The following is a 24,943-nucleotide window of genomic DNA, read 5'->3' on the forward strand; positions in this document are numbered from 1 at the left end:
TATACCCTTCTATTTTGTACTCTCAACGCGAACAGACTGTTGGTATTGCATTCATTGCTAAGAGCTTAAGTGAAACTAACAAATTGAAGCTTTAGGACACGATATCATTTAACTCAAAAGATCGCTGTCTAAAGGGACAATGATCACTCCAGTTGGTGAAGCGGTTCTCATGCTGTCAGTTATATAAACGGGAAGCAGAGGTTAGTAACCCAGAGAGTTTACGAGCATGTCTCATTATGCCTAGAAATAGCACGGGCTAGCAACTGCACCCTTCAAGCGACGCAGCCTCCACCACCTCCCACCAAACAAGATTGAAGAAATGAATGCAATGACGTGATGTTTAATTTTCAAGGGCAAAGCTCCTTATAGTGAGACCTGTCCGGTTGCCAAGTGGTGTTGATCCATCCTCTGTACCCCATAGTCTCATAGAGATGCATGCAAACTGCAGCTGGGTGACGATTCACTAAATGGCGCTGTACACATTCGATTCACTAAATGACGCTGTACACATTCCATTTCTTGTCTCGTTTCCAAGAGGGCGCTGTCCCGTAGACATGCGTACAATATGCCGGTTGGGTGAAGGTACGCTAGATGGCGTTGCCGGTGCAGCTGCTCTCCGATTGGCTGCTGCGCGAGATGCGCGGGGCTTCGCTGGCGCACCCATTATCTCTCATTCTCCTAAATCGTCGCCGTACATGTGCATGAATGGGTGGACGCCCGGATCGGCGGATGCACCGACGGAAGGACGCTTCACTTCACTCATCAACATTCACTCCTTGTATATTCTGCAATTTATTTTAACTGTCAACTATATTGACCCTGGAAAGCAAGATGCGAAAGAGTAACAAGGAGTAGCCGGTTCAGAGTGGTTCTTCCGACACCAGAGCCGCCAGCGATAGCCTCCCTATCGAAAGATGCGTGTATTAAATCTTAAGTGCGGCTGCTCCAACCAAGAAGCATGCATTTATTAATCAGAACACATTTTAAAAACAAGCATGCGAAAATTTTGAATGCGAACCCTAGCAATGTCGAGTTTGAAAGAGCAGGGTGTTTTAAGGGGTTTTACTGCAACAGTGATTACAAGCCCGAATGTGCTGGTGGAAGGAATTACGAAAATGACTTCTAGATGAAGATCCATGAATAAGCTCTTTTAAAGCAAAAGTGTCAGCATGTTCTCACCATTCACGTATTCTTCTGTGGCCGAGAAGTGGGGAAAATTAGAACGGGATGTCAGGAAGCAGACAACAGATATTCTGGTGGCACGCATGCAGTTATTATTGAAAATTGCTTTAACTATGTACCATGCAACCCTTTAAAGGAGCTATCAGCATCGTTTCTGGAACAGATCGTGTCCGACGATGAATCACCAAAACAGTTTCGCCTACCGATTGAACTAGACGTCACAAGCACCTGGGAGAGCACGTTTTGCCATTACACGGGCTTACACAACGGAAATTACACCGGCACCAAACATAGCATCGTAAATTATTTAGAGCGCACGCTGAAGGAGATCCTTCCTACGTACGGCTGACACAGAAGCCTAGCTAATGTTGCAGCTGCACAGTCTTACTGTGCAAGATTAACGTCCCCTTTCCGTAGCTGGAGTCATCGACGCTACACAGGTTCGGGCGAATAAGGCAACAGGCTAGGTCAACAAAACAACACTTTATTGCTACGTTAGCCAGAACGCACAAGTGTCGCGAAGAGGGACTTCCACTTGAGGCAGATAACAAAGGGTAGACCCTTACACCTCGGCCATTGACATCTTTGGCTCGCAGAAAGTTGCGGGGATTGTCCTTCCTGCTTGGTCACCAGTGCTAGAGAGAGCGTCCGGCCGTCACCATGCTCATTTTCTCCGCCATCCCAGTTTCCCTCTCCCCGACGAAAGTTCGTTCCTTCCCTGAGAGGGGAAGCCCGTTTTGTGAGCCGGGAAAGGAAAATCGCTTGCACCGGCTACGGGGTGCCCCATCCCTTTGCACGAGGCTTCATGGACTTGTTTCTCCTTCGAAGGGACAGCCATGTCCTCGCAACTAGGCTGCCACGCTGCCATAAAAAAGAAAGGGTGGCTGGGCGCACATGCTCCCCCTTATCCTCATCCTCTTAAAGCCCCTGAACGACAGAGAGTGACACATGAGAATATTTTGTTATTCATCATCATCATCAGGCTAGGACGGTGGGCCCCTATTCGTGCCCTACTGTGGTTGGCCCTCTGCCGTGGGTGCCGCCGGCGCCCCCACTAGTCGCCGCTGCATTCAACGTAGCCATTGCCGCTGCCATGCCTACTTGCATCATGGCCAATCATTGCCACCGCTGTTACCTCTGCCGCCGTTACTGCCACTGCTGTCGCTTTCGCCGCCATTACTATTGCCGTGGGTCTGGCCCCGGTAGCACTCTGGTCCGAACCGTGCATCGTTGACCCCTGCCACTCATTTCGTTGGTGGCAACTGAGATTAGCCAGTTGATGACGTGTCTCGTTCAGCACTGGCCCCAAGCCGCCCTCTTAAGCATGGTCTGGGCTCCCGTATTAGGTCACGACTCCCCCCTGTGTGGCGGGCTCGAGAGTCTCATCTTCAGCGTACCGCGCCATGGCTTCGAGATAGCAGTGGCCATAATGGTGCCCAGAGAACCATGGGTCGGCTAGGTAGGCTCGTCCTTGTGACAGCGGCTCCGGGGTAGCTGCCTCTCCCGGCTGGGCTGGCGGAGGGTCACCCAGGCGCCTCTTGCATAAAGGCCTGTTGGTGAGGGTGACGGGGTAGTGTGGAAGTGGTGTTTCTTGATTGGGTGGGGCAGCGATGACGACATGGCGGGTGTTGGGGGTGATCCGGCGGGAAGAGCAGTCTCCTCTTCGAGCTGTCTCGACGGCAGCACTTTCTCTTTCGACTATCCATCTGCTTGGTGAAAGTCAACACAGAAAAAAAAGGAAAAGTTAATACTGGCACATGTGTTGCGCTCGAGCCCTTGCACCTCGCACTGAACATATCAAACGCAGCCTGCCATGCAGAGTTGTCTCCGCATGTTACGCACGGAGAAATGCGGTTCTGGGCTCCTCACTTGGTGTCGAGCATTCTCACCTGTCGCCTAAAGCCTGGAGGGGAACTGGCCATAGTCCTCGTGCTTCTCCCGTGAACGTAGCATTTCAAGTCACATACGTGCACCGGTCCGCCGCTCGGTTTGCCTTTTATGTTCGCGAGCCGATAAAATGAGCGTGGAAACTCTCTCGCACTCGGTACGGCCCGGACCATTTCGGGGCCAGTGAGGCTCCAACTGTTTGCTAGCATTGCTGAGAACATGATGGCGCCGCAGCACCAGATCGCCCACTTCGTAGTGTACCTTCTGATGCGTGCAATCATACTGCGCCTTTTGTTGTGCTCAAGCAGGACTGAAATTATGCCGTGCTTTATGTAAAGCTTCTGCTAGCTTCTCGCGCAGCTGCGTTGCGTATTCAGTGCGTGCTGATGTCGCCACTGACAATCCACTGCGATCCGCGAGGACGGTCTACATCGGATTCGCCAGTTCTTTCCCCAGGTTCAGAGAAGAAGGCGCATACCCAGTCGATCGGTTCACAGTCGATCACAATGTAAAACCGATCTCTGGAAGGTAGGTATCCCAGTCCCTATGTCTTTCAGAGAATGCAACAAGCATGTGCTTGATGTTGTGATTGACTCGCTCTGTGGGGTTCGACTGAGCATGGTTGGTGGTTGTTTTCTTGTGCTTAATGCCCAACGAGGCGCACGTGTTGACAAACACCCTCGCAGTGAAATAAGACGCATTGTCTGTAATCAACTGCTCAGGGAACTCAAACCTGGTGAAAAACTCCATCAACTTCTCTACTAGAGCTGTCAGCTTCCTAAGGGGAAAAGTTCTACTCGAGCCATCAGCTTCTTAGAGGGGATCACTTCACTACCCATTTAGTGAAGTGATCCGTGATCACCAGCAAGAATTTGTTTCTGCTAGGAGTTGTGGGGTACGGGCCAATTACGTCACATGATTTGCCAGGAAGTCTGGCTGTTAATCAGTTTCATGAGACCGGGCAGTCGTCCACCTCATGGCTTAACACTTTGGCACACACAACATGAACGGGTGTAAAGAAGCACATCTCGCTTCATGCCTGGCCAGGTAGCGAGACAACACAACTTAGCGCAAGTCTTAGGGCCGCTCGCATGCCCAGCAATACACGAGTCATGAAAATAGCGAAGAAGTTCCCCTCTCAATGTGCGCGGTATCAGGACTTTGAATGACTCGTGTGTGTCATCGTTGGATAGGATGTACCTCAGCAGGACGCCGTCAGAATCCAGCAGATATGAATCCAGCACACTCACAGCACTACCTGCTGTTGCCAAGCGCTCTGCACCGACACCTATACCGGCTGCCCCAATGTGCGCTGGGGCCTCACTGCCACTCGGCTTCCGGTGCCCATCAAACACCTTTCGACAAAATGAATCTTTTTACTGAGCTTCTAACAGTTCCCTTTTGCTGAAAACAATCCCTGAACTAACGACAGCCACTCCATGGTTCACACTTTTGCCTTGAACTAGTGTTTGCTCTGCTGTTTTCGTTAGCACGAGTGTCTTGCTCTCAGTTCGTTGCAAGGTAGTCGCATAACTTGCCGTGTCGAACTGGAGCACGCGATGGTGTGTCAGCCGCGGCATTGTTCTTACCCTTGCGATATCGAACGATGAAGTTGTAACGCTGTAGCAGCAATGCCCAACGCACCAGGCAGCCACTTGGTTTGTTCAAGCGCCTCAACCACGTGAGCACCATGTGGTCAATCTCAATCACAAACGTAACTTCATTGATGTAAAAGTCAAACTTACAGAGAACGAAAACTATCGCGAGACACCATTTTTTGGTTACCGAGTAGTTCCTCTCCGCCGGCATCAACGAACGGCTCGCGAACCCAATTAGTTGAAGGAAGCCTCCATGCTCCTTATAGAGAATCGCTCCTAGCCCAGGTCGCTTGCATCTGTGTGAATCAAAAACTGCCTGTTCAAATCAGATAGCTGCAGCTCAGCCAGGTTGGCCAGCAACTTCGTGAGGCGACGCAGTGCGGCCTCTTGCTCTTGCTCCAAGCCCAATGCTCGCCATTCCTCAAGAGCTTCGTCAAAGGCAAATCTGGAATGAATTGGCGATAAAACTTCACCATCCCGAGAAACCGCCTCAGCTCACTGATATTGTTCGGCGACAGATAGTTGACTATCGCTTCAAGCTTACCCTTATCCGGCAAAATTCGACCTACGTCAAGCGCCAGTTATGTTATTCGGGTCGCCGCTATCTGAACATTATTCGGGTTCAGAGTAATGCCTGCAGACCTCAGCCTTTCTGGAACGTCTCTCAAGTGGCGCAGGTGCTTCTCGAATGTTTTCGAGTAAACCACTATGTCGTATAGATATTCAAGTGTGTGCTGCCACTTTGCATCTCCCAAAACACATTCCATTAGCCTCTGATACGTAGCGGGAGCGCCCACCAAGTCAAACGACATTCTCCTGAATTAAAAGTCCTCTGTGGCACGTGAAAGCTGACTTCTCTTTGTCCCCCTCATTTATCTCAACCTGAAAATATCCACGACCAGCATAAAGCATAGTGAAGTACTTCGTCCCACCTAGGTTGGATACTAACGATGAAATAGAGGGAAGAGGGTACGCGTCCTTCTTCGTAACCTCATTCAGCCTGCGGTAGTCTACACAAAAGTGATATGTATCATCTTTTTTTGGAACTAGAACTACCAGAAAATACCATGAGCTGTTTTACCTCCCAACTATGCCTGTGTTGATGAGTCCGTCTTAAGGCAGCGTCAAGTGCTTTCTGCTTAGTCAATCTGATCGGTCAGGGATTATACTTCTAGGGTCGTGCATCACCCGTGTCAATTCTGTGCTTGACCAGCGTTGTGTGGCTGGGGCGGTCAGTGAACATCGTGTCGTACTCGTACAACAGCGATGACAGCTGCGCTCTTTTCCCTTCTGGCAGGCTCTGTGCCTCTACCAAAAGCGGGTGCAGTGACCTTCCCTGTAGCGCAGCACATTGTTCTGGCGGGGTGGTTACTCGCTTTCTCGGCGCTTTTTCTTCCTCACGTACTTGCGCCTCTCCCTGCAATCGGCATGTCTTTGTCAATGCAGGGGCCTTTGAGAAAAGCTTTAGAGCATCTCCATCACCCTCTCGGTAACAACCGTTTGCAATGTCAATGACAATACCCGACTTGGCGAGGAAGTCTCTACCCAGAATTAGAGACTATGACAACCCAGGAAGATACACAAAACGTCACCTCTCGCGTCTTTCTCAGCGGATCAGTAGCCTAGCCGTGCCACTCGATTGTGCTGTGCCCGTAGCAAGGCGTATGATGGTGTTGCTTGGTCTCAAGCAGATATTGTTCTCACGGAGATGGTGCCACACATCGCCCCCAAATAAAGGAGCACTTACCCCAGTATCCAAAAGTGCAATGAACTTCTTTCGAACTATCATTAACTCGATTAAGGTGCAGGCGAGTTTACGGCATCACCTGCGCAACAGACTGAGGGTGCAAGTGATCCGAACGCATCGGTGGAATTACTGATCACCGTGCTATGTCCGAAGTGGTTCACCGGCGGCGCCGTCCGTTTCTCGAATCGTGCGTTTGCTCCTGACCCGGTGTGCGGTCACATTTGCAGGCGATGTGCCCCGGCGCGCCACACTGATAACAAGGACCGTGGAAACCACGCCAGCTCAATTGTAAGGCGCCTCGATCAGGTGGTCCTCGCTCCAGGTTGTGCCGCTCGTTGGCCTCGTGATCGCGCGCTCCTGCCATGGAATGGCACATGCGGGGGCAGCGGGGGCTGTACGGAGCGCGTAAGCATAAGGGTCCAAAGCGCGGTCTTACATTACCCAACCGCGTGGTACGTGCTCATCAGCGAACGATGCTGACGTGTTACCCCTACACACTTCTGAAGCTACTGCGCCACCATTTTACGCACAGCGAGGCTCGATTGACTGCGTTGCGGGCGGAGGTGGGCGATTCGCTCGTGCTGTGAGGATGTTTCCTTGTATGGACTTCGCCTCGTTAGCGAGCTCGCCAGGTTTGTGTCGCCAGGTGACGGAGCGCCCGGTGTGGCACTCTCCGTTGTATGCCTAGTCTCTGCTAATGTGATTTCTACAACCTCTTGGTCGTCCCGTGTGAAACAACCAAAGTCCGAACAGTGCCCCTGCATTAGCCAAAAGATCCACACTCTGCAGTGCAACATCAGACAACATTGGCAAATCTTGGAATTCTGACATGCCTATTGTCCTACGTTTGAGGTGCATCGGTAGTCGCTCGCATCCACAAAACTAGCCGCACTGCCAAACTCGTTACATTGGGCACCAGATGAAGGGGGTCTGTCCTATGTACGGCTGACGCAGAAGCCTAGGTAATGTTCCTGCCGCACACAGTCGTACCGTGCACAATTAATGTCCCCTTTTCGTAGCTCGAGTCATCGCAGCTACACGAGTTCAGGTGAATAAGGCAACAGGCTAAGTCAACAAAACAACAGTTAATTGCTACGTTAGCAATAACTCGTAAGTGTCGCGTAGAGGGACTTCCGCTCTAGGCAGATTACAAAGGGTAGACGCTTATACCTCAGTTGTTGACATTCTTGGCTTGCAGGGAGTTCCTAGGATCGTCCTTCCTGCTTGGGCGCCAGTGCCAGAGAGAACGTGCGGCCGTCGGCACGCCTGTTTTCTCTGCCATCCCAGTTTCCCCCTCTCTGACGCGAGTTCGTTCCTTTGCTGAGAGAGGGGAAACCCAGTCTGTGAGCCAGGAAAGGAGAATCCCGTTCGCCGGCCGCAGGGTGCCCCATTCTTCGCAAGAGGCTTCATTGACTTGTTTCTCGAAGGGACAACTATGTCCTCGTGACTAAGCCATCACGCTGCCGTAAAAGGGGAAGGGTGGCTATCTACAACACGCGACCACTGTTTATTCGGTGGAATAATTCTAGGCACGTGATTATGACTTTGGTGGCCCCGAGAACAAGATGCACATGTTTTGACGTGCCGGCATGGCTACTGCCGATGTTATACACACTCAAATCTGACTTTGCCGCAGTTTGGCGCGATTTTCGTTAATATTATCAGAATGGCGCAGTACATCTGATTTGGTGCACTTAGGCGCAGTTGGTGCAAGAGTGGTATCACTGATTAAGGAAACTTTGATTCAGAAATATTTTCTTTCCCAGCATACTATAAAACTTTCACAGGTTATGTTTTTTTTTATGTGCAGATTTTCCACATGCGATTATTTTTTTAATACAATGACTATTTTTGAAACTACTGAATAGTTTCTAGATATTTAGAAGCAAAATTTATTTCTGAACAGCAAGTATTAAATAACAAATCACATTACAATACCTGGTATGATTACTGTCTGCAGTTAAACATGAATTGATGTTCTAAATGCATTTGAATAAAAATTATCGTACATTCAACATTTGCAAGAGTGAGCGATGTCAAGCTGGGTCAAGCTGGGAATATTCAACATACCTTAACTTTTGTTCAAATGGGCCAAGAGCATTCATTATTGTTTTACTGCATACAGTATTCTTTCCAGATTATTATGGCATACTTATTTCCTTCGTAACTCTCACAATTTATAAATTAGTCTTACTCCTAGCAATATACATGATATTTCTGATATTTTAAAAACAGCAAATTGTACAAAACATAATCTCATATTTGAAATCAGGACAAAGAAAATGCATAAGCTACAAAAGTTTCATTAAAATCTACTCAAATATAAGAAATTATGTATCTAAAGCAGGGTCTCCTTTTAAAGAGAACATGTGTGAGGCGTACGTAGCAAGCCAACTGTTGCTGAACTGCACAGTCATACTGAAATGACCGTCCAATCACGTAACACAGTGGAAAGATCACAACCCTTTACATTTAGAAATATTTGGTGCAATCCAGCAAACAGATACTGTTCTAAAAGTCAGAAAATGTTCCATACAAAAAAATCACATTTTTATGCTTATGTATCCTTCCGGCATTCTTATAGTTGCTTAGAAGCAGTGGTGGTCTAATAAATGGAGCAATATTTGGAGCAAAAAAAAAAAGCTGTTTAGGAGCACATTTGGAGCAGGCGAAAATTGGTTTAGAGCAAGTTTGGAGCAGGTTTGGAGCAGCAAAAACAGGATTTAGGATTACTTGGAGCAGTACATGCAATTTTAGTGAATGTCACTATTATAGTGTGCATACTAAAAATGGTGCTGCAATGTAACCAAGGAAGCAAGGCCACCATCAAGAGAACAGCCATTAAATCATTTTCTTAGCATGAGAGAATCACATTCTGGTTCGAGTCGTAGGTGTGACTACTCACTCGATTGGGGAATATATAGGGCAACCTGCTAATAGGCCAGATGACAATCGATTGTCACGAGGAAGGAGTGCCAGTGGCATTTTGCTTTGTATTTTTGTTCTGGGGGAGGGCGGTCAATGCTCCCCTGACCCCCACGATCCCCCACCCCTTATATCCGCCATTGACAGGGGTCTTAATATTGGATCCACATTTTAGGGTTCAGCAAGTGCTGAGAACTAATGCCACTACATACAGTCCGTTTCCTGAGTTGACAGCTCTGCAATACAGTATGAACTTCACGTACCCACCAGACACTGAAGAAATTCCCGCAACAATGCTCATCCATTTGTGATATGCAAACAAACAGTTGCCGCACTGGGCATGCTCGCAAGCATAGTATTCAACAAGCATGGGAAAGAATCGACTAGAAAGATATACAAGCTGGAAAGACCGACCTTTTTTTTTTATCAATTAATAGTAACATCAGTTCATTATTCTAACAGCATTTAGGACACATGGGAGCACCTGTTCTTTATATACGGACGACTGCAAGGCTGAATGTCTATGAGCGCTGGCTTGCCACTGCATTATGTCGATTTTACAATCAGAACGTACGATGAGGGCTTGGACGTGAGCAAGCAGCAGTCATAGCACGTCATGCCAGACATGCTCTACAAGGGCATTATCGCTTAGCTTTATGATAGGCATACCAAAGAACATTGTGTAGCCCGATAAAGAGGCGTGAACTTTTTTGCGAACTATCAACCTTGCACTGCCGAATCTTCCTTTGCATGATGATGCTATTTGTAGCACACAATGCTAATAAATGTTGTTGCTTAGCCTTAGGTGCTACATAACAGTGTGCAGAGTGCCTTGCACATGAAAAAGATAAATTTCCTATATGTCATCACAAGTTTCCTAACAAATAAGAAAGAATGGCACGCTAAACTTTGAACTGACACACACGCGGCGACACAGAGACTTTGGTTAGGCTGATTATAACGGCGAAAAGCACGTCGCTAGAATGGAGTGAGGGCATCAACAGCATTATGGAAAGGCTTTAGCTGTGTTTGTTATGACCAAGAAGAGTTTTGGGCCAAATACGGGCCGACGCTACGCAAACAGATGGATTAGTGAACTTGGGTGCACTTGGTGCACGCTGAACTCTAATGTGCGTAACAAGGCATAGGAATACAGAATTGTATCAAAATGGCACAATTGGCACAGTTGGACCACCACTGTAGAAGGCAATTTCTAATGTGTAGGAAATTGCACTCACAGTGAACACTTTCTGCACCACTAAGCAGTTGCTTGAAAGCTAAAGGGGTACTGACGTCAATTTTCAAAGCTAAATTTACTCAGTCATACAAATCTCCTTTCTACAAAAAGAATGCTCTGAGCAAGTGTGAATCCCAGTAATGATATCTTGCCATGAGATTAAATTTTTCACAAGGCACTTCTGCTCCGGCTAAAGTGTTGATTCTGGTGAACTCACATGCCAGTTATAGCCAGTTGTGGCTTTTCATTAGACACAAAAAGATCTAAAAATTTTCATGTCAGTATCCCTTTAAGGCCTAAATAAAGTGAATATAAATTTTTTAGTAACAGAGTGTTTTGGGCTTGTTGGTATGTCATACTGAGGGTTATTGCATACGAAGAAACACGAACGTGACACACCTTTCTTTGTCGATGTTTTTTTGTGCGCTATGGTCTTTAGTATGACAATAAACCATTTTCAGGCAATCTCAGAATGTCCCACGGGCATGCGAATCACTATAAAGAAAGTGTGTATGTCGAGCGAGCCGGCTGTTCGATCGTACGCTGTTCATTGGTGCGTAATGTGGGAGCACGAAACGAAAGAATGCGTTGCCACTTATTAACTGTTATTAAATCATGAATACTACACTCATCCTAATGCACCTGCATGAATGGATGAAATGTAAAAGAAATAAGGCAGTCAGCATTACTGAGTAGATGTGCATCGCATGCAGATGTATGTTATCAAAACGTACCATCATGAACAGTGTGAGCCGGAACACATAAGTTATATTCATTCAATGATTACTTATCAAAACGTACCATCATGAACAATGTGAGCCAGAACACACAAGTTATATTTATTCAATGATTACTTATTCCCACACCACTAAACTGCAAAGGGGTGCTACAGTATTCAGCCACATTCACAGATGATTATTTGACTTTAATTGATAAGCCACACACTGTAGAAAGATGTGCACAAAAAGGATAAGACTAGAATCCACTTGCAAGGTGTCTTCCTCCGACAACTTGCAGTTTCTTGGTACTTGCTAACCACGGAGCATGTTTACTGGCAGTGTACTTGTGTAGTTCATCAACAGCAAAACTGGTGTTTAACTTCATGTTGGGGCATACGAATATTATTAAAGAAAAAATAGTGATGTCTTGCTTATAATCAAAATTACAAAAAATACTTGCACGCATAAGCTGTGCAGTAGTTTTCAGCTGCAGATTGATCGCCTCCAGGAGGCAAGGTACCCGGCGCATAATTGCATCAGTTTTCATAAAAGCCTATTCGCTTTGCAAATAAAGATAAATACAGACGTCCTATACCTGTGAATAACAACAAAAAACTGGAATATTGCAGTTTTTTCATACATGCAAAATAAGTCACATGGCCTGAAAAATGTAGCGAAGCCATAGGGGCCGAGGATTCTGCTCTCTGCATCAACTAAGCTTAGTCGTATTTGTTCTGTAGTGAGAGAAGAGTTTGCAGTGTCTGTACTGGGAAAAGCAAAACACGTTAAGGGGCATGCCAATTGTTGTTAATTACTGAGTGGAGTTGTCAACTGAATTCCTCCTTACTGTGTTCCCATGTACACCGGCCTGACTTCTCTATGTATTGAAACGCGCCTGAGAAAGCACTGAAATTCATTGAATGAAGTCTCCTTATCTCACGCCTTACATTGTCAGCCACAAGAAACGTAATTCTGAAAATGTAAGGCTCACCTGTGCTTTTCCACATGGCAATTTTGTACAGTCTGACTATGCGAGATATCTAAGGGCATATCATGCAATAAAGAACACTGCACTTTGGGCAAGTCTATGTTACAAAACAAGAAAATCAACTTTATCAATAGACTGTAAACATACCCCTTGGATCTTTGCCATTTTGTGCCTCTTTATGACATGCGTGACGCACTCCCACTTTTATGTTTTTTTACCCGTGCAATAAATTTTCACTAGTAAGTGAGCGCTTGTGGTGTAGTTATTGGGCCAATAAAGGTTGGTAGGTGCTTATCGACTGTTACCTACAATGTGAGCGACATGCACGCTGTAAGTGATTGTATCCTATTTTACTTTATTCTGACCATACTTTCTATACATGCTCTTTTAATATCAAAACCTCCCATTCTACTTCTTGACAGTGCCTATAGACGTTCATTCTGAATGCATCCATAAATTTTAGAATGCTCTTGCATTTCATGGGTAATGTAGGTGTATCTTTACACATTTATGCCACAAAGTGTACTGGTGCAAAAAAAAATACAACAAAAAGTGAAGCTTCTGCACTGCCCAGCTGGTTAAACAGTGGGACATAAGAAGATTGCAGAGAGGCCATCACAGCTAAACACTGAGTTCACGATTGAATTACACAGTAATATCTTGCACCTTGCCGAATTCACATTATCTGAGAATGTGCTGGCGCGGCTACAGCAGAAAGCTGAAGCGCGATGCCCGTGCACTCGACACAGCATATACACACTTTTCCCATGAGCCCTTGCGCGTCCGTTGGAAGCATTTGTGTGCTTGAAAAAGGCCTGTTGTTTAGAGTTGTAAGTGGAAATGAACAAGTTCCGTGCAAGCTCCGTGCAACATGTAAGAATAAAAAAATCTGAATGTGTGAAAATACTTACTCAATTATTTGCTTGTATCCTGGCGATGTTGCTTTCTTCTTTTCTGGGGCTCTGGAGCTTCGTTCAACTTTTGTCATAGACCTTTTACGCTTAGATGAAGACTTGCTTGCTTTTTCAGTTCCATCACTTAAACATGCTATTTCTGGAGATAAAGACCGCTTCTTGGGCATTTGAGTGGCTTCTGTAAAAGTGTTTGCATCCCAGCTGAAAAAGTCTTTCACATACGCACAATCTTGCTTGTTGTGTCGCACAAGGTTGTCCATGCGGTTGGTACGAAAACTGCACTTTTGACAAGCATACTGGCTGGGACGACTGTCAGGTGTGTCTCGTGATGAAGCAACCTGCTGTCGATAATGAGTGATACAGGTCTTTTTCTTATTTGAAGTCTTTTGATTTGCTTTCAAATGAAGTGAGCTACTGCTGTTGCTAAATTTCATGCGTTCCATCTTGGAAGGGAGGGACTTGGTTGGTATAATAGGTTCAGCTCTAGCAGGAACTACAGCTTGCAAGTTGTCTGGTATTTTATGCAAGGCTGATTTACGTTTTTGAACTGCAGATTCTGAGGAGTGCTCTATACTCTCACCACCAGGAGATCTCATACGCACTGAGGGTTTGCGAGGACGAGATGATCGCCTCAGCTCCGGAGTAGCTACTGATCCATTCTGTGCAGCTGTATCACTAGACTTGGCCACTTCAGCAGGTGCAGTATCTTGCTCCGCAACATTTTGTGGCGCTGCTTGAGCAAATGGAGGTGACTGTTCTGCACCTTCAGCTTCATTAAGTGGCTCAGCTTCATTAAGTGGCTCAGCTTCATTAAGTGGCTCAGCTTGCTCAATGACATCCTGAGAAGCTACTCTGGCAGACAAAGAAGCTTGTTCAGAAAAATCTTGTGCGACTGCTCCAGGAGCACGAGCTGGTTGTTCAACAGCACTGTCTCGAACCGTTTCACCAGGTGGAGGGGGTACTTCAGCAACAATTGACTGAACTGCTTCACCAGGCAAAGCTGGCACTTCAGCAATGTCCTGAGTTGCCCCAGGCACAGCCTTATTCTGTGGCTCCTTGGAACACTGTGAAGAAAGTTCCTGCAAAGGTTCAACTTCCTGGTTCAAGTCATATGATTCTTTTTTCTCTTCCTCCAATACTTCTGGCATCTTGGTTTTGGGTACTGCCGCACTGCCCAAAACTGAATCCAGCTTTTCAATGCCAGGCTGCACAGAAGGAGGTGCACTTTCTGCATAGATGTCCAGAGCAGGTGTTTCTGATACTACAAGTTTCTCTGATTGCCCCAAACCAAGTGCCTTATGTCTGCACTCGGACTCAACTGCAGCATCAATCTCAACATGAACGGAGCTCTTTTTTACAGGGGATGCTGGTGGTATGGACAGGTCAAATCCTGGCTTCTCCATTTGATGAAGCTACAGAAGAAAAAAAATCTTGTTATTAACGAGCATGTCCCTTTAGCTAATGAAGAACATGAATCTTACAGGGCTCATGCACAAAAAAACATTAACTCCAGAAAAAACAGCATTAAACCCTTCAAAATTGCTGATCAGTTCAGTGGACCAACAAGTGCTTGTCTCCCTTTGATCAAAAATATTTTTTATGTAGAGACTTTCAAAGACAAATACTGTCAATACGAATTATCTTCTTCTAAAAACCACTGATGTTTGACCAATTGACAAGATCATTGAATAACATTAACCAGTGAACACACCTGTTCATAAATGCAGTACATTATACTGACACTCCACGGATGTGCAAACTAAGCCACGAGAATGCTGGTGGGCAGTGGGAGGCTAGGCATTGTATCAGCCAATAAGTAGTGAAAGCTGGCCGTATGCTCCAGATTATGGAGAAGGACGCGACTATAGTGCTTTATTAAAGGGATCCTGAAACAGTTTTTTATGTAAAGTTCACCAGAGATGTTATGCGGGCTGTCTGTCTATATTTGAATTCATTTCTTCCTGTTTTTTATGTGCGCTACAAAGAAACTTACTCAAGTTTTTTTTAAGTTTTTTTTTTTAAGTCTTGTCAGCATTTAGGCTAGAGCATCATCAAACCATTTGCACCACAAATTTAGTGACATGCCGTGTACCAAGGCCATTACAGATAATTGTATCATACCCTCCTTTTCACCTCGGCCGTGCCTCCTCAGCTCATGAGACACGCTGACATCACAGGCAATCTCAAAGCTCTCTTGAGTGCACTCAACGATTTATGCTTCACCTAGTCATAGCCTCGAAGGTCGCATGCAGACAGGTTGCATTCAATCTCCGAGACCATGACCTAGTGTACCTGGCAGCACTCACGTCGTCTGCAACAGAAACGAAGATTGCGGAGTGGTCGATATCTGCTCCAACAGGTGCCGCCACCCAACTAGCTGATCTTACTTCCAAGCGTTCCACAGCTAATCAGATCAGGAGCCTACGTGACATCATGCTACCAGACAATGTTGTACTGTTAATGTGCGGTTCAAGTGCGTTTGTCTGAGCCACAGTGATCTGAAATGATTTGCAGCTTTAAAGTGTTCTAATAAATTACACAGTTTATTCAGAGAGCCTAAATCAGTCTGTAAATGACCCTTAGGACTTCGTCTACTGGCCCAATATATTTGTACAAAATTGTCAAAACTGTTACAGGGTCCCTTTAAACATTCTGTGAAGATACCATTCAGTTGGCATCACTTAGTAGATAGTAAGACGATGTAAATAAATTGCCCTTTAAGCAGTTTTTATTTTTGTTGTTGTCAGGGACCCATAGCACTCACTGTACTGCAAGAAGTTCAATACAGAAGGTATTGTTCTCCTTCCTTACAGAAAGCTATATATGGCAGTAACTGCGAATCAGTTAATTGCCACCAACGCATGCTAAAATGTGCACTGGAAGGAACTCGGGGTGTTTGGAGGGTTGTCAGATCTGCCGGTCTCCTACTTCTCCTTAAGAGGCAACGAGTGTACATTGCTGGATATGTTTCTTGCTAGACATACACAGATCGTAGAAAGACTTTATCGTAAACACACAACATAGTATTACGAGGATTGTTTGCAAAATAAGGTTTCAAATAATTTTTCATATATTTATTGGCATTCAAATATACATTTTTAAAAATGGTACGACTTTCCCCTCTTTTAGGGGCGAAGCTCCTTAAGGAGTGGGTCTGTCTATCCCTTGTACGTTTGTAGTAGTATGTAGCCACCGGTGGCACATACCCGCTCTAGAGCGGGCATGTGCCACAGGAAATGCGAGATGGGAGATGGCGGTACTTGGAGTGTTCACTAGATGAACGGACGGACAGACTAGCAGACGGACGAACAGATGGATAGACGTGCAGATGTATGGACGGACGCATGCACAAACGAATAAACGCATGGATGGACGCACGGACGGACGGAAGCAAGAACGAACGGAAGCACGGACGGGCTGATGAACGCTTCGCCCCACTCATCATCATTCACCCCGTGGATATGCTGCGATTTTTTTGGACACTATATTGACATTGACATTAATGTACCGTTTTATGCGGTGTGCTATCTTATTTATTCCTAAACCGTATCTCTCCCACCATGCTGAGAAAATAGACTTCTTTCAGTTATGCTCAAGATTCTGCAATGAATTCCACTCAGGAGTTTCTTCAATTCCCCGAGAAGATGGTAGTCACTACAGGCTATAAGGTGGATTTGCGACAGCTTCCAGTTCAAATTCACTAATGAGACCGTTTGTTACACGAGTGATAGGCAGACAAGCATTGTCCAGGCGGGAATACACTCCCTTCAAGAGCATGCCTTTTTTGTTGTTTAAAATCGAATGGCAAATGTTCATCAACATCTCAGAGCAGTTGTCCGCATTAGTTGTACCAGCAGGCATAAATTTCCACAGGGCAGTGACTACTGTTGTTATTGACCTCCATGTCATGGCGCCTCTTGGAACCGCGGGATCATTTCGGCTAGATCTACTCCAATTTGTTCCAGCTTTCAACACTCCTTGAGGCGTCCAGGATCGGTGACAACACAGCAGTCATACTGCGAATTCTTCAGGGCCACTGGCTCGCCTCACCGAAAACCCTTTGGACACGCCCAACTGACAGATTGCTTAGAAAGGTCTATTTACAGGCTGAGCTTCTCAGAAAGAGGGGTCACCTCTGTGCTGCTTGGTTTGTCAAAGTACACCAGACAATAAGCCGAGCACCTGGAATCCATTTTCGGGGACGTTTTCCACATTACATGGTGCCTTCTTATCTTCATTTTTCCATACACCCAGCGGCCTGGTTGGCACCACTGCCACATCGATGAGTCAACACTGCACGTTGGACACTGCGTTATTTCACTGTGCTGTGTTGTGCCATATAATCACATTGTGTAGGGTGTTGTGCTCCTCTATCGATGTGGCGCGATCTGGGCGTGCCTCTTACTTCTTTCCTAGGTTGAGAAGGAGGCGGTGTTTAACTTTATGTTTTTGGGGGCGGAGATGAAGAAGACAGTTTCTTTCAAGGGTCCTGAACACAATTGTTTTTTCCCTGCAGGAAATTCTAGAAAGACCCTCGCTTAAACAAGCGAGCACAGAGATGCTTTGAGGATGCTTCTACCATTCTTGTAGCATCACGCTACCTTCAACATGTAAAATAGTGTAAATTTATGTTCCGGTTACCAGCTCCGGCTCCTCTGCTCATCTTCACCCTCAGACTTGGATGGTTCTAGTCTCGGACTGATTCCCCCAGTCACAGCAGCACTACGGTGACGTGGCCCGTCAGTGCAGTACTATCGTCAGAGTGAGGGGGGCCGTCAGCGTTGTTAATCGTAATAGCGAGGGGGTTGGTCAACTATGGCGATGCAACTACGGCGATGGTAGCGATGCAACTATGGCGACAGGCTTCATCACAATGACTACGGTGAGGATGCTCATCAACGTTGTGTTACAATAATATGAGGTCGCCCATTGCCACAAACTTGTAGTAGTTTTAGACGTCATCGTCAAGCGGTTATGGTGGCCCAAAGGATTGACGCGCAGTTGGAGAAGCTGATTTGTGGGATTTAACGTCCCAAAACCACCATATGATTATGAGGGACGCCGTAGTGGAGGGCTCCGGAAATTTCGACCACCTGGGGTTCTTTAACGTGCACCCAAATCCGAGCACACGGGCCTACAACTTTTCCACCTCCATCAGAAGTGCAGCCGCCGCAACAGGGATTCGATCCCGCGACCTGTGGGACAGTTGGAGAAGCGATAGTCCTGTGGGCTGTCAGTTTGAATTCCCATTTTGTTAGCTTTTGTGTGCGTGTGTTTCTTTTTTTGCTGTAATGCATTAAGAATTACGTAACAGTTCTTAAGGAGTCATAATTTTGTTCTTTTGCAACAAGATCACGTCACTGTTTGTGCCGATTGTTAGACAGCCCTAGGCCCTATTGTGTATATATATTTTTTCAAGGCGCAGTAGATAAGTTATTGGTCTGTAACACGATGCGTTGTTGGTGTGCGACCTCAGTTCCAATCATTCTGACCAAGTAAATTTTACTTTTCTTTTTTCTGCTTTCAAAAATTTTTGAGTAATGTATCTTATTTTTAGGAGGTAATCGTGTTGCGTGTTGTGACTGGGGGAATTTGTCCAGAACCGGAGCCAACCGAGTCTCAGGGCAAAGACAAGCAGAGGAGCTGGTAACGGGATTGTTTATTTACACTATTATACATGTTGAAGTTAGGGCGATCTACAAGAATGGTGGAAGCATCCTAGGAACGTCTCGGGGCTCGCTTTTTTCGGCCTGGGTCTTCCCAGGATTCTCTGCAGGGGAAAACAATTGAGTCCAAGACACCTCAATAAAATTGTCGTCTTCATCTCCGTCCCAAAGAGAGAAAGTCAAACACCGCCACCTTCTCAACCTAGGAAAGAGGGAAGAGGCACGCCAAGATCATGCCACGATGCGGGAGAAGCGCAACACCTCACACAATGCGATTATATGTCACGACACATCACAGTGAAATGATTTAGTGTCCAACGTGCAGTGTTGACTCTTCGATGTGGTGGTGGTGCCGGGCAAGCTGCTGCGTGTAGGGAAAAATAAAGATGGGAAGGCACCGTGGAAAGTGAGAAACGTCCCCGAAAACGGATCCCAGGTGCACAGCCAATTGTCTGGTGTACTTTGAAGAACCAAGCAGAGCAGAGGTGACAACTCTTTCTCAGAATCCCAGACTGAAAATAGCCTTTTCTAGGCAATCTGTCGGTAGAGTGTGTCCAAAGGGTTTTTTGGCGAAGCGAGCCAACGACCCTGAAGAATTTGCAGTGCCACTGCTGTGTTGTCACCTATTCTGGACACATCAGGGGAGCGCTGCAGAGCCGGAACAAATCGAGATAGATCTAGATGAAACCATCCCATGCATCCAAGCGGCGCCAAGACATGGAGGCCGATCACAACATGGGCAACATTTTACAGCGGAGCGATGGCAGAAGGCGCTGGCCAGCGAAAACCTGGACGATGAGCTGAGTCGAGATTCTCGCTGACGGACCCAACTCACTGAGTAAAAGGTGCCACGGAGCCCTGGTCTGAGCTCCCTCACCGCAAATTCTGCAGCAGTACAGCAAGTATAGGAAGTTTTCACCACCACCATTAAAAGCGCACAGACACTACCACATAGAGGCAATACAGCCATAATAATGTAATAGTGAGGAGTCCTACGTCTTAAAAGCGGTGTCTATAGTGACGGGCCCCAACATGTAACTGCTGCTGCTGGGTTCTTACTGAAGTGATTGAGAAGTTTTTATTGTTTTTGTTATTTACTGCTGGGCAAGGTGACAGCATTCAACCTCACTACATTTACTTCCCTTTCGCACAGTATACATCAAAGCATTCCTGCGTTTTCATTTCATCCGCTCGATTGCACCTTGTAGTTTACCAAGGCCGCAGCCGCATTGGCCGGAACTTGCAACTTAAAAGGATCCAGACGACCAATCATACCCATGCCTTCGGTGCGCCTGCATTTTAATCACGGAGAACGATAGAAAACATATCTCACTCTCACGGAAAAAACGTAGTCTCAGGATGGGGAGATAGCTACAGAGAGCACACCGCAGCGCTAGTATCTATCACATCAAATAGAGTTCGCATGTCAAAAAAGATTTGCGTCGCAATTGCACACACTCATGGAACGAAAGTGACGTGCAAATCCCCTTGTTTAAAGGAGCCGATTCAATCACATAAAGTCTGAGCGTACGATTTCAGGTGAAGTAGTACAAGAGTTGGAATTGCATGTATTGTAGTCAGATGTATAGTAGCTTTGGGACTTAATAAACATATACTGTCCAACTACACAGCCCTCAGGGTTGAAATACATTCTATGATAACCTGCACTATATTTGGCACCAGCCTGTATATACCCTCTATACAGTGACAAAAAATATACGTAGAACGATTTGATTTGGGCTGTGGGGTCTCAAAATTGAGAGCAAGCGCCACGCTCTTGAAGTGAACGGACACAGCAGACACGGTCGGAATGAACCAAACAACACACATTTATTTAACTACTTTTTGAACGAGAATATCGTCAGCCAAATAATTATTCATCAATTGAGCTCCAACACACTAAAACAACCTTAAACATAATTATGCAACACTCAACAGCATAAAAACTTTACAGGAGGTGTCAGCACCCCCACAGGACACATCGCATTATGTAGCAAATGATTACCTTTAGCGATGAAATGAATGCAAAAAGTCAGAACCCCCGCCGAGGATGGTTGTTCAGTGCAATAATAAAATTAATAGATTCGGACGCATGCGGCAGAATCTGTTTGCACAAAGCTGTGTCATATAGAAATCATCAGGGAAAGGTCTTCATTCCATATGTGACATAAAAGAAGGTTGATAGTTATCCCCGATGAATAAACACGATCATTTAAAAACAAGTAACAATACTTGAAGCAAGACTGAGAGCAGAAAAAAAAAAGGCAATAATTACTTGGTCAGCAGAATTCCAAACGCAGCCGCACACCAACGACAATACGATTCGAAATGCACATGGTAGCGCTGTCTAACAACCGCCTCAGACAGCGCCACAATTTTTTTGCAAAAAAAAAAATAAAAATTACGACTGAGTGCAGTAACGTCAAGTTCCCTAACTGCGCGTCGACCCACTATGCCACTACAACCGCATGACGGTGGCATTTAAATGGACTACAAATTTATGGTAACAGGCCCTCTCATTTTTAGCATTATACTACAGTGAAGGACCCCCTTACCATAGTCAATGCTTTACAGAGATGGGGCCTGTCGCTTTAGTTTCATCGCTATTATGACAGGTCTCCTCACTGTTACGATTCCACTATGCCGATGGACCTCCTCACTAACAATAGTACTGCACTGACGGGCCCCGTCACCATAGTCACGATTACACTAAGCTAACGGACCCCCTCACTCTTAACAATAATACTGTGCTAACGGGCCCATCACCATAATCACTGCCTTTCCACAATAATAACCCCTTCTTGTTCGCAAAGACGCTTGCCATCACTTTGCCTACAGACAGTATTTGTTGCAAATTCCTTGGCTTGGACAACTTTGGATGTTTCCACTGATGGGATTGTTGTTTTGTTTCTATTACCAGTGACAGCAGAGTTGAATTCCTAGCCATTGGTTTTGTTCGCCTGAAGAAATTCATGTACCCTCTAAACATGTTCCCAGATGTGGTCTTCTGTAAGCATTAGCAGGAGCCACCTTGCACAAATTTTAGCATACTCTCAATGATGTTAAAAATTTAATCAATACAGGTCTTGCTAACATCATATCATCTCGCAGACCTCCCAAACTGTTACCCTTCAATTGTGCAGCATTCTTTGGACAACTTTTACAGTCACTTCGCTCTAAATTGATGGCTGTCTAGAAGGCCACTGATTATGAATCTCCATGTCAGTCTGGATTTTCTGCACCATTTGAACAGGTATTGTTTGCTCATGCACTTTCCTCTGTAGACTTCACACAGCTGGTAATGAATATTCACTAGCACAGTGTTTTTTTCCCACACAAAATACGAATCACGAAGCATAATTCACACCCTACTCAGTACCACCGCCGCTAAAGAGGATAACGTGGTCTTCGTAGATGCAGCACGGCACAGTTACTCAGATCACTTTGTATCAGTTGTCACCACACTAAGAGGTGACCATTTGTCGTTACTGGCTTTATTACACGCGAACGCAGATTGTGCTGAAAAGGTTGTGGTAGCACTCGCTCTTGCTATTACCAAGCGCACAGCTATTTAGACAGACTCTCAAACAACCGCCCGAGCCTTCATGATGGGTTCAGTATGTCAAGAAGCCACTAGAGTTCTCTCTACTGCCAGTTTTACAGATGAAAAGCACTTCATCTGGTTCCTGGCACACGGTCGACGCGTAAATAGAACTCTCCTTAATGCCAATGAGTTGGCACACTTACGGGCACGAGGTCTAACATTCCACGTTGAGAACCACTCAGAGGCTGAGGATACGCTTTGGTATTGTCCAAATCACCTCCTAACCTTTCATGAAATTAGCAAGCACTATCAATCAGAACGGAGGAAGTGTTTCTTTCTGCGTCCAACTCTAAACAGAGCTCCATCTATCACTTTACGTCAACTACAGACTGAGGTACACGTTTCTCCCTTTAAATGCTCTAAATATATGGACAGCATACAGCCAGGTTGCCCTCACTGTGGTAACCTGCACCACACTTTACAACACATGCTGTGCAATGTCCTCTACTGCGCAAGAGCCCTGGGTTTCCCTCTACATAGGAGGACTGGCGATTTCTTCTCACAAGCAACTAGAAGGAAGACCAGCTAAAGGCTATCCAGAGAGCACATGACATGGTCGGGGAGATGCGTCTTCTCGTCCCATCGTGGGTGCGGCCCGCCGATGTCACCCTCTACAGGGGGAGTGAGTCTTGTCTCCTGATCCAAATAAAGTTCTTTGCCTGCCTGCCTGCAGGAATACGAACTCAGGCTTGCCTATTCAAGGTAGCGAATGTCCTTCAGGTCAATGTGCAAGAATCACAGCTCCTTTAGTTTTGCGGTGTGCAAAGGTTTTTGACCCAGCTTGTTCATCTAAGTAAGTGGAAATCAAGTGGTTCAGTTAGTTGACCGCTGGTGTTGCACTACCCCAGGCAACACACGAGATTTTGATATCAAGCAGCGGTGGCAGAACAATCGTGAAAACTTTGCTCATCCTATATTACCCTAGTGCAATACATCTCGGTTTCTTTTGAGTTTGCACATGACATTCAGCTGCTGTTAAGAGGACTTTGCAGGTGAAGTGTGAAGCTGCAGTCACTGCGTAATGGGTTTAATAAAACCGATTTTTTTTTTTTATGCTACCAAGTTTATCTTTTTGCACTACCTTATTATGTCAACTTCCCGCATTTCCAGTGCGAAAAACCAGTCTTTGACGACTACACTTTGGAAAAAAAAACTTGATTTTCAAATTAATAAAGTTTCCATATAATGAAATAAGATGCCAATTTTAATGACTTTGCTGAGTTGAGACTTAACTGTGTGCCATGTATGGCTCCCTTTCATACTGGTTCCTAGGCCCCCACAGTACCAAATCCTGTCATAGCGCAATTGGTGCTGCAGTGTGTGTAAATAAATAAATGTACTCATGTTTATTTATAAATAGTGACCTAGGAGATTATTCTACTCATTGGCATAACCAAGAGGGGGGGGGGGGTGTACAAGTTCTCTGGTTGCCACTTGAGAGGGGGCTTGAGAGAGTCCACTCGACTCGGAACTTCCTGAGGACCCAAATGGGGTGACAGCACCTCGCGCCAAGTGGAAAGGTCATTCCTACAGGTTCAAAACCAGTGAGGGCATGCCACCAAGCTGCTTTAATACCCCCTTCCTCACCTTCTTCTCCCCTGGCACCACCCGCGAGTCAAAAGGATCTTTTGACTAGCTAAATGGCTTTTTTTTCCTTCAACAAAGCAAACACAATTTTTTGAAAAACTGTGGCTCATATGAGCTAGAAGCCGGTGGCCTTCTCATAGACAAGCCTATGAAAAACAATAAAGTAGGTCGATGGAAGCCCATTTCCACATGAGCACGATTTTAATTATGAATGTAACCTGGGTAGGAGTTCTGACTTCTGTTTATTGGTGATCTGGCATATGTTTGAATGTGGATGCATGTATACACATATACAAATCTAATATTATCGACGCAGTGGGAGGTGGAAGCTTCCTAACTTCCTTCTAACGTTGCCACATAACTGATCTCTTGAAATGTTCGTTTTCTTTTAATTTGGCCCAAACTACCTTGGTTGTTTTACACGTACAAAACCCTAGTAATTATCGGAACGGGAAAGCACTGCCCATGGTCTTGGGGCTGAAGAGTTGCGGTCTGTCACGGACGGCCATTTTTGGTGACCCCGCGTCACAGAAATTAACGGGCGCCGTACTCCCCCACTGACCGTGGGAACGGCGGGCGCATGAAAGAGAGCCGAGAAGTGCAGAATGGGGCGCTCTTCTTCGAACGTCGCCGCCGACGTTTGATCCTTTTGTAACTGCGGCGGCGTCTGCAGGGTCGTGGAAGGCCGCGATGTACCCCGAACAAGGATTAGACTACGGGACGCACCGGCTGAGAGCCAAACAGTCTGTTCCCACGGGGAAAACCGTGAGAAAACCTCTGGTGGCCAAGTCGTATGACAACACCCCAACAGGTTGTCACTCTCACTAGTTGAGGGCCCTCTCCTAATTAAAAAGGGGTGGGGTCAATATAGTTTTTGGCGCGGAGTTTC

General features: G+C 46.0%; 1 protein-coding gene across 3 annotated transcripts in view; it reads right to left on the bottom strand.

Moving 5' to 3' along the window:
- The window catches only part of LOC119176978 (uncharacterized), a 203,826-nt gene that overhangs the window by 153,854 nt on the left and 25,029 nt on the right, over positions 1–24,943 (bottom strand). For 2 of the 3 annotated variants that reach the window (XM_075884792.1, XM_075884794.1), the window contains one exon: positions 13,195–14,609. The exons of the other annotated variant lie outside the window; for it this stretch is intronic. In XM_075884792.1, the coding sequence (XP_075740907.1) occupies positions 13,195–14,600 (1,406 nt within the window). In that variant the 5' untranslated portion in view covers positions 14,601–14,609. The remainder of the gene's footprint in view (positions 1–13,194; positions 14,610–24,943) is intronic. 3 annotated transcript variants of the gene reach the window in all.

Source organism: Rhipicephalus microplus, unplaced genomic scaffold (assembly GCF_043290135.1).
Source record: "Rhipicephalus microplus isolate Deutch F79 unplaced genomic scaffold, USDA_Rmic scaffold_48, whole genome shotgun sequence".
Lineage (NCBI taxonomy): Eukaryota > Metazoa > Arthropoda > Arachnida > Ixodida > Ixodidae > Rhipicephalus > Rhipicephalus microplus.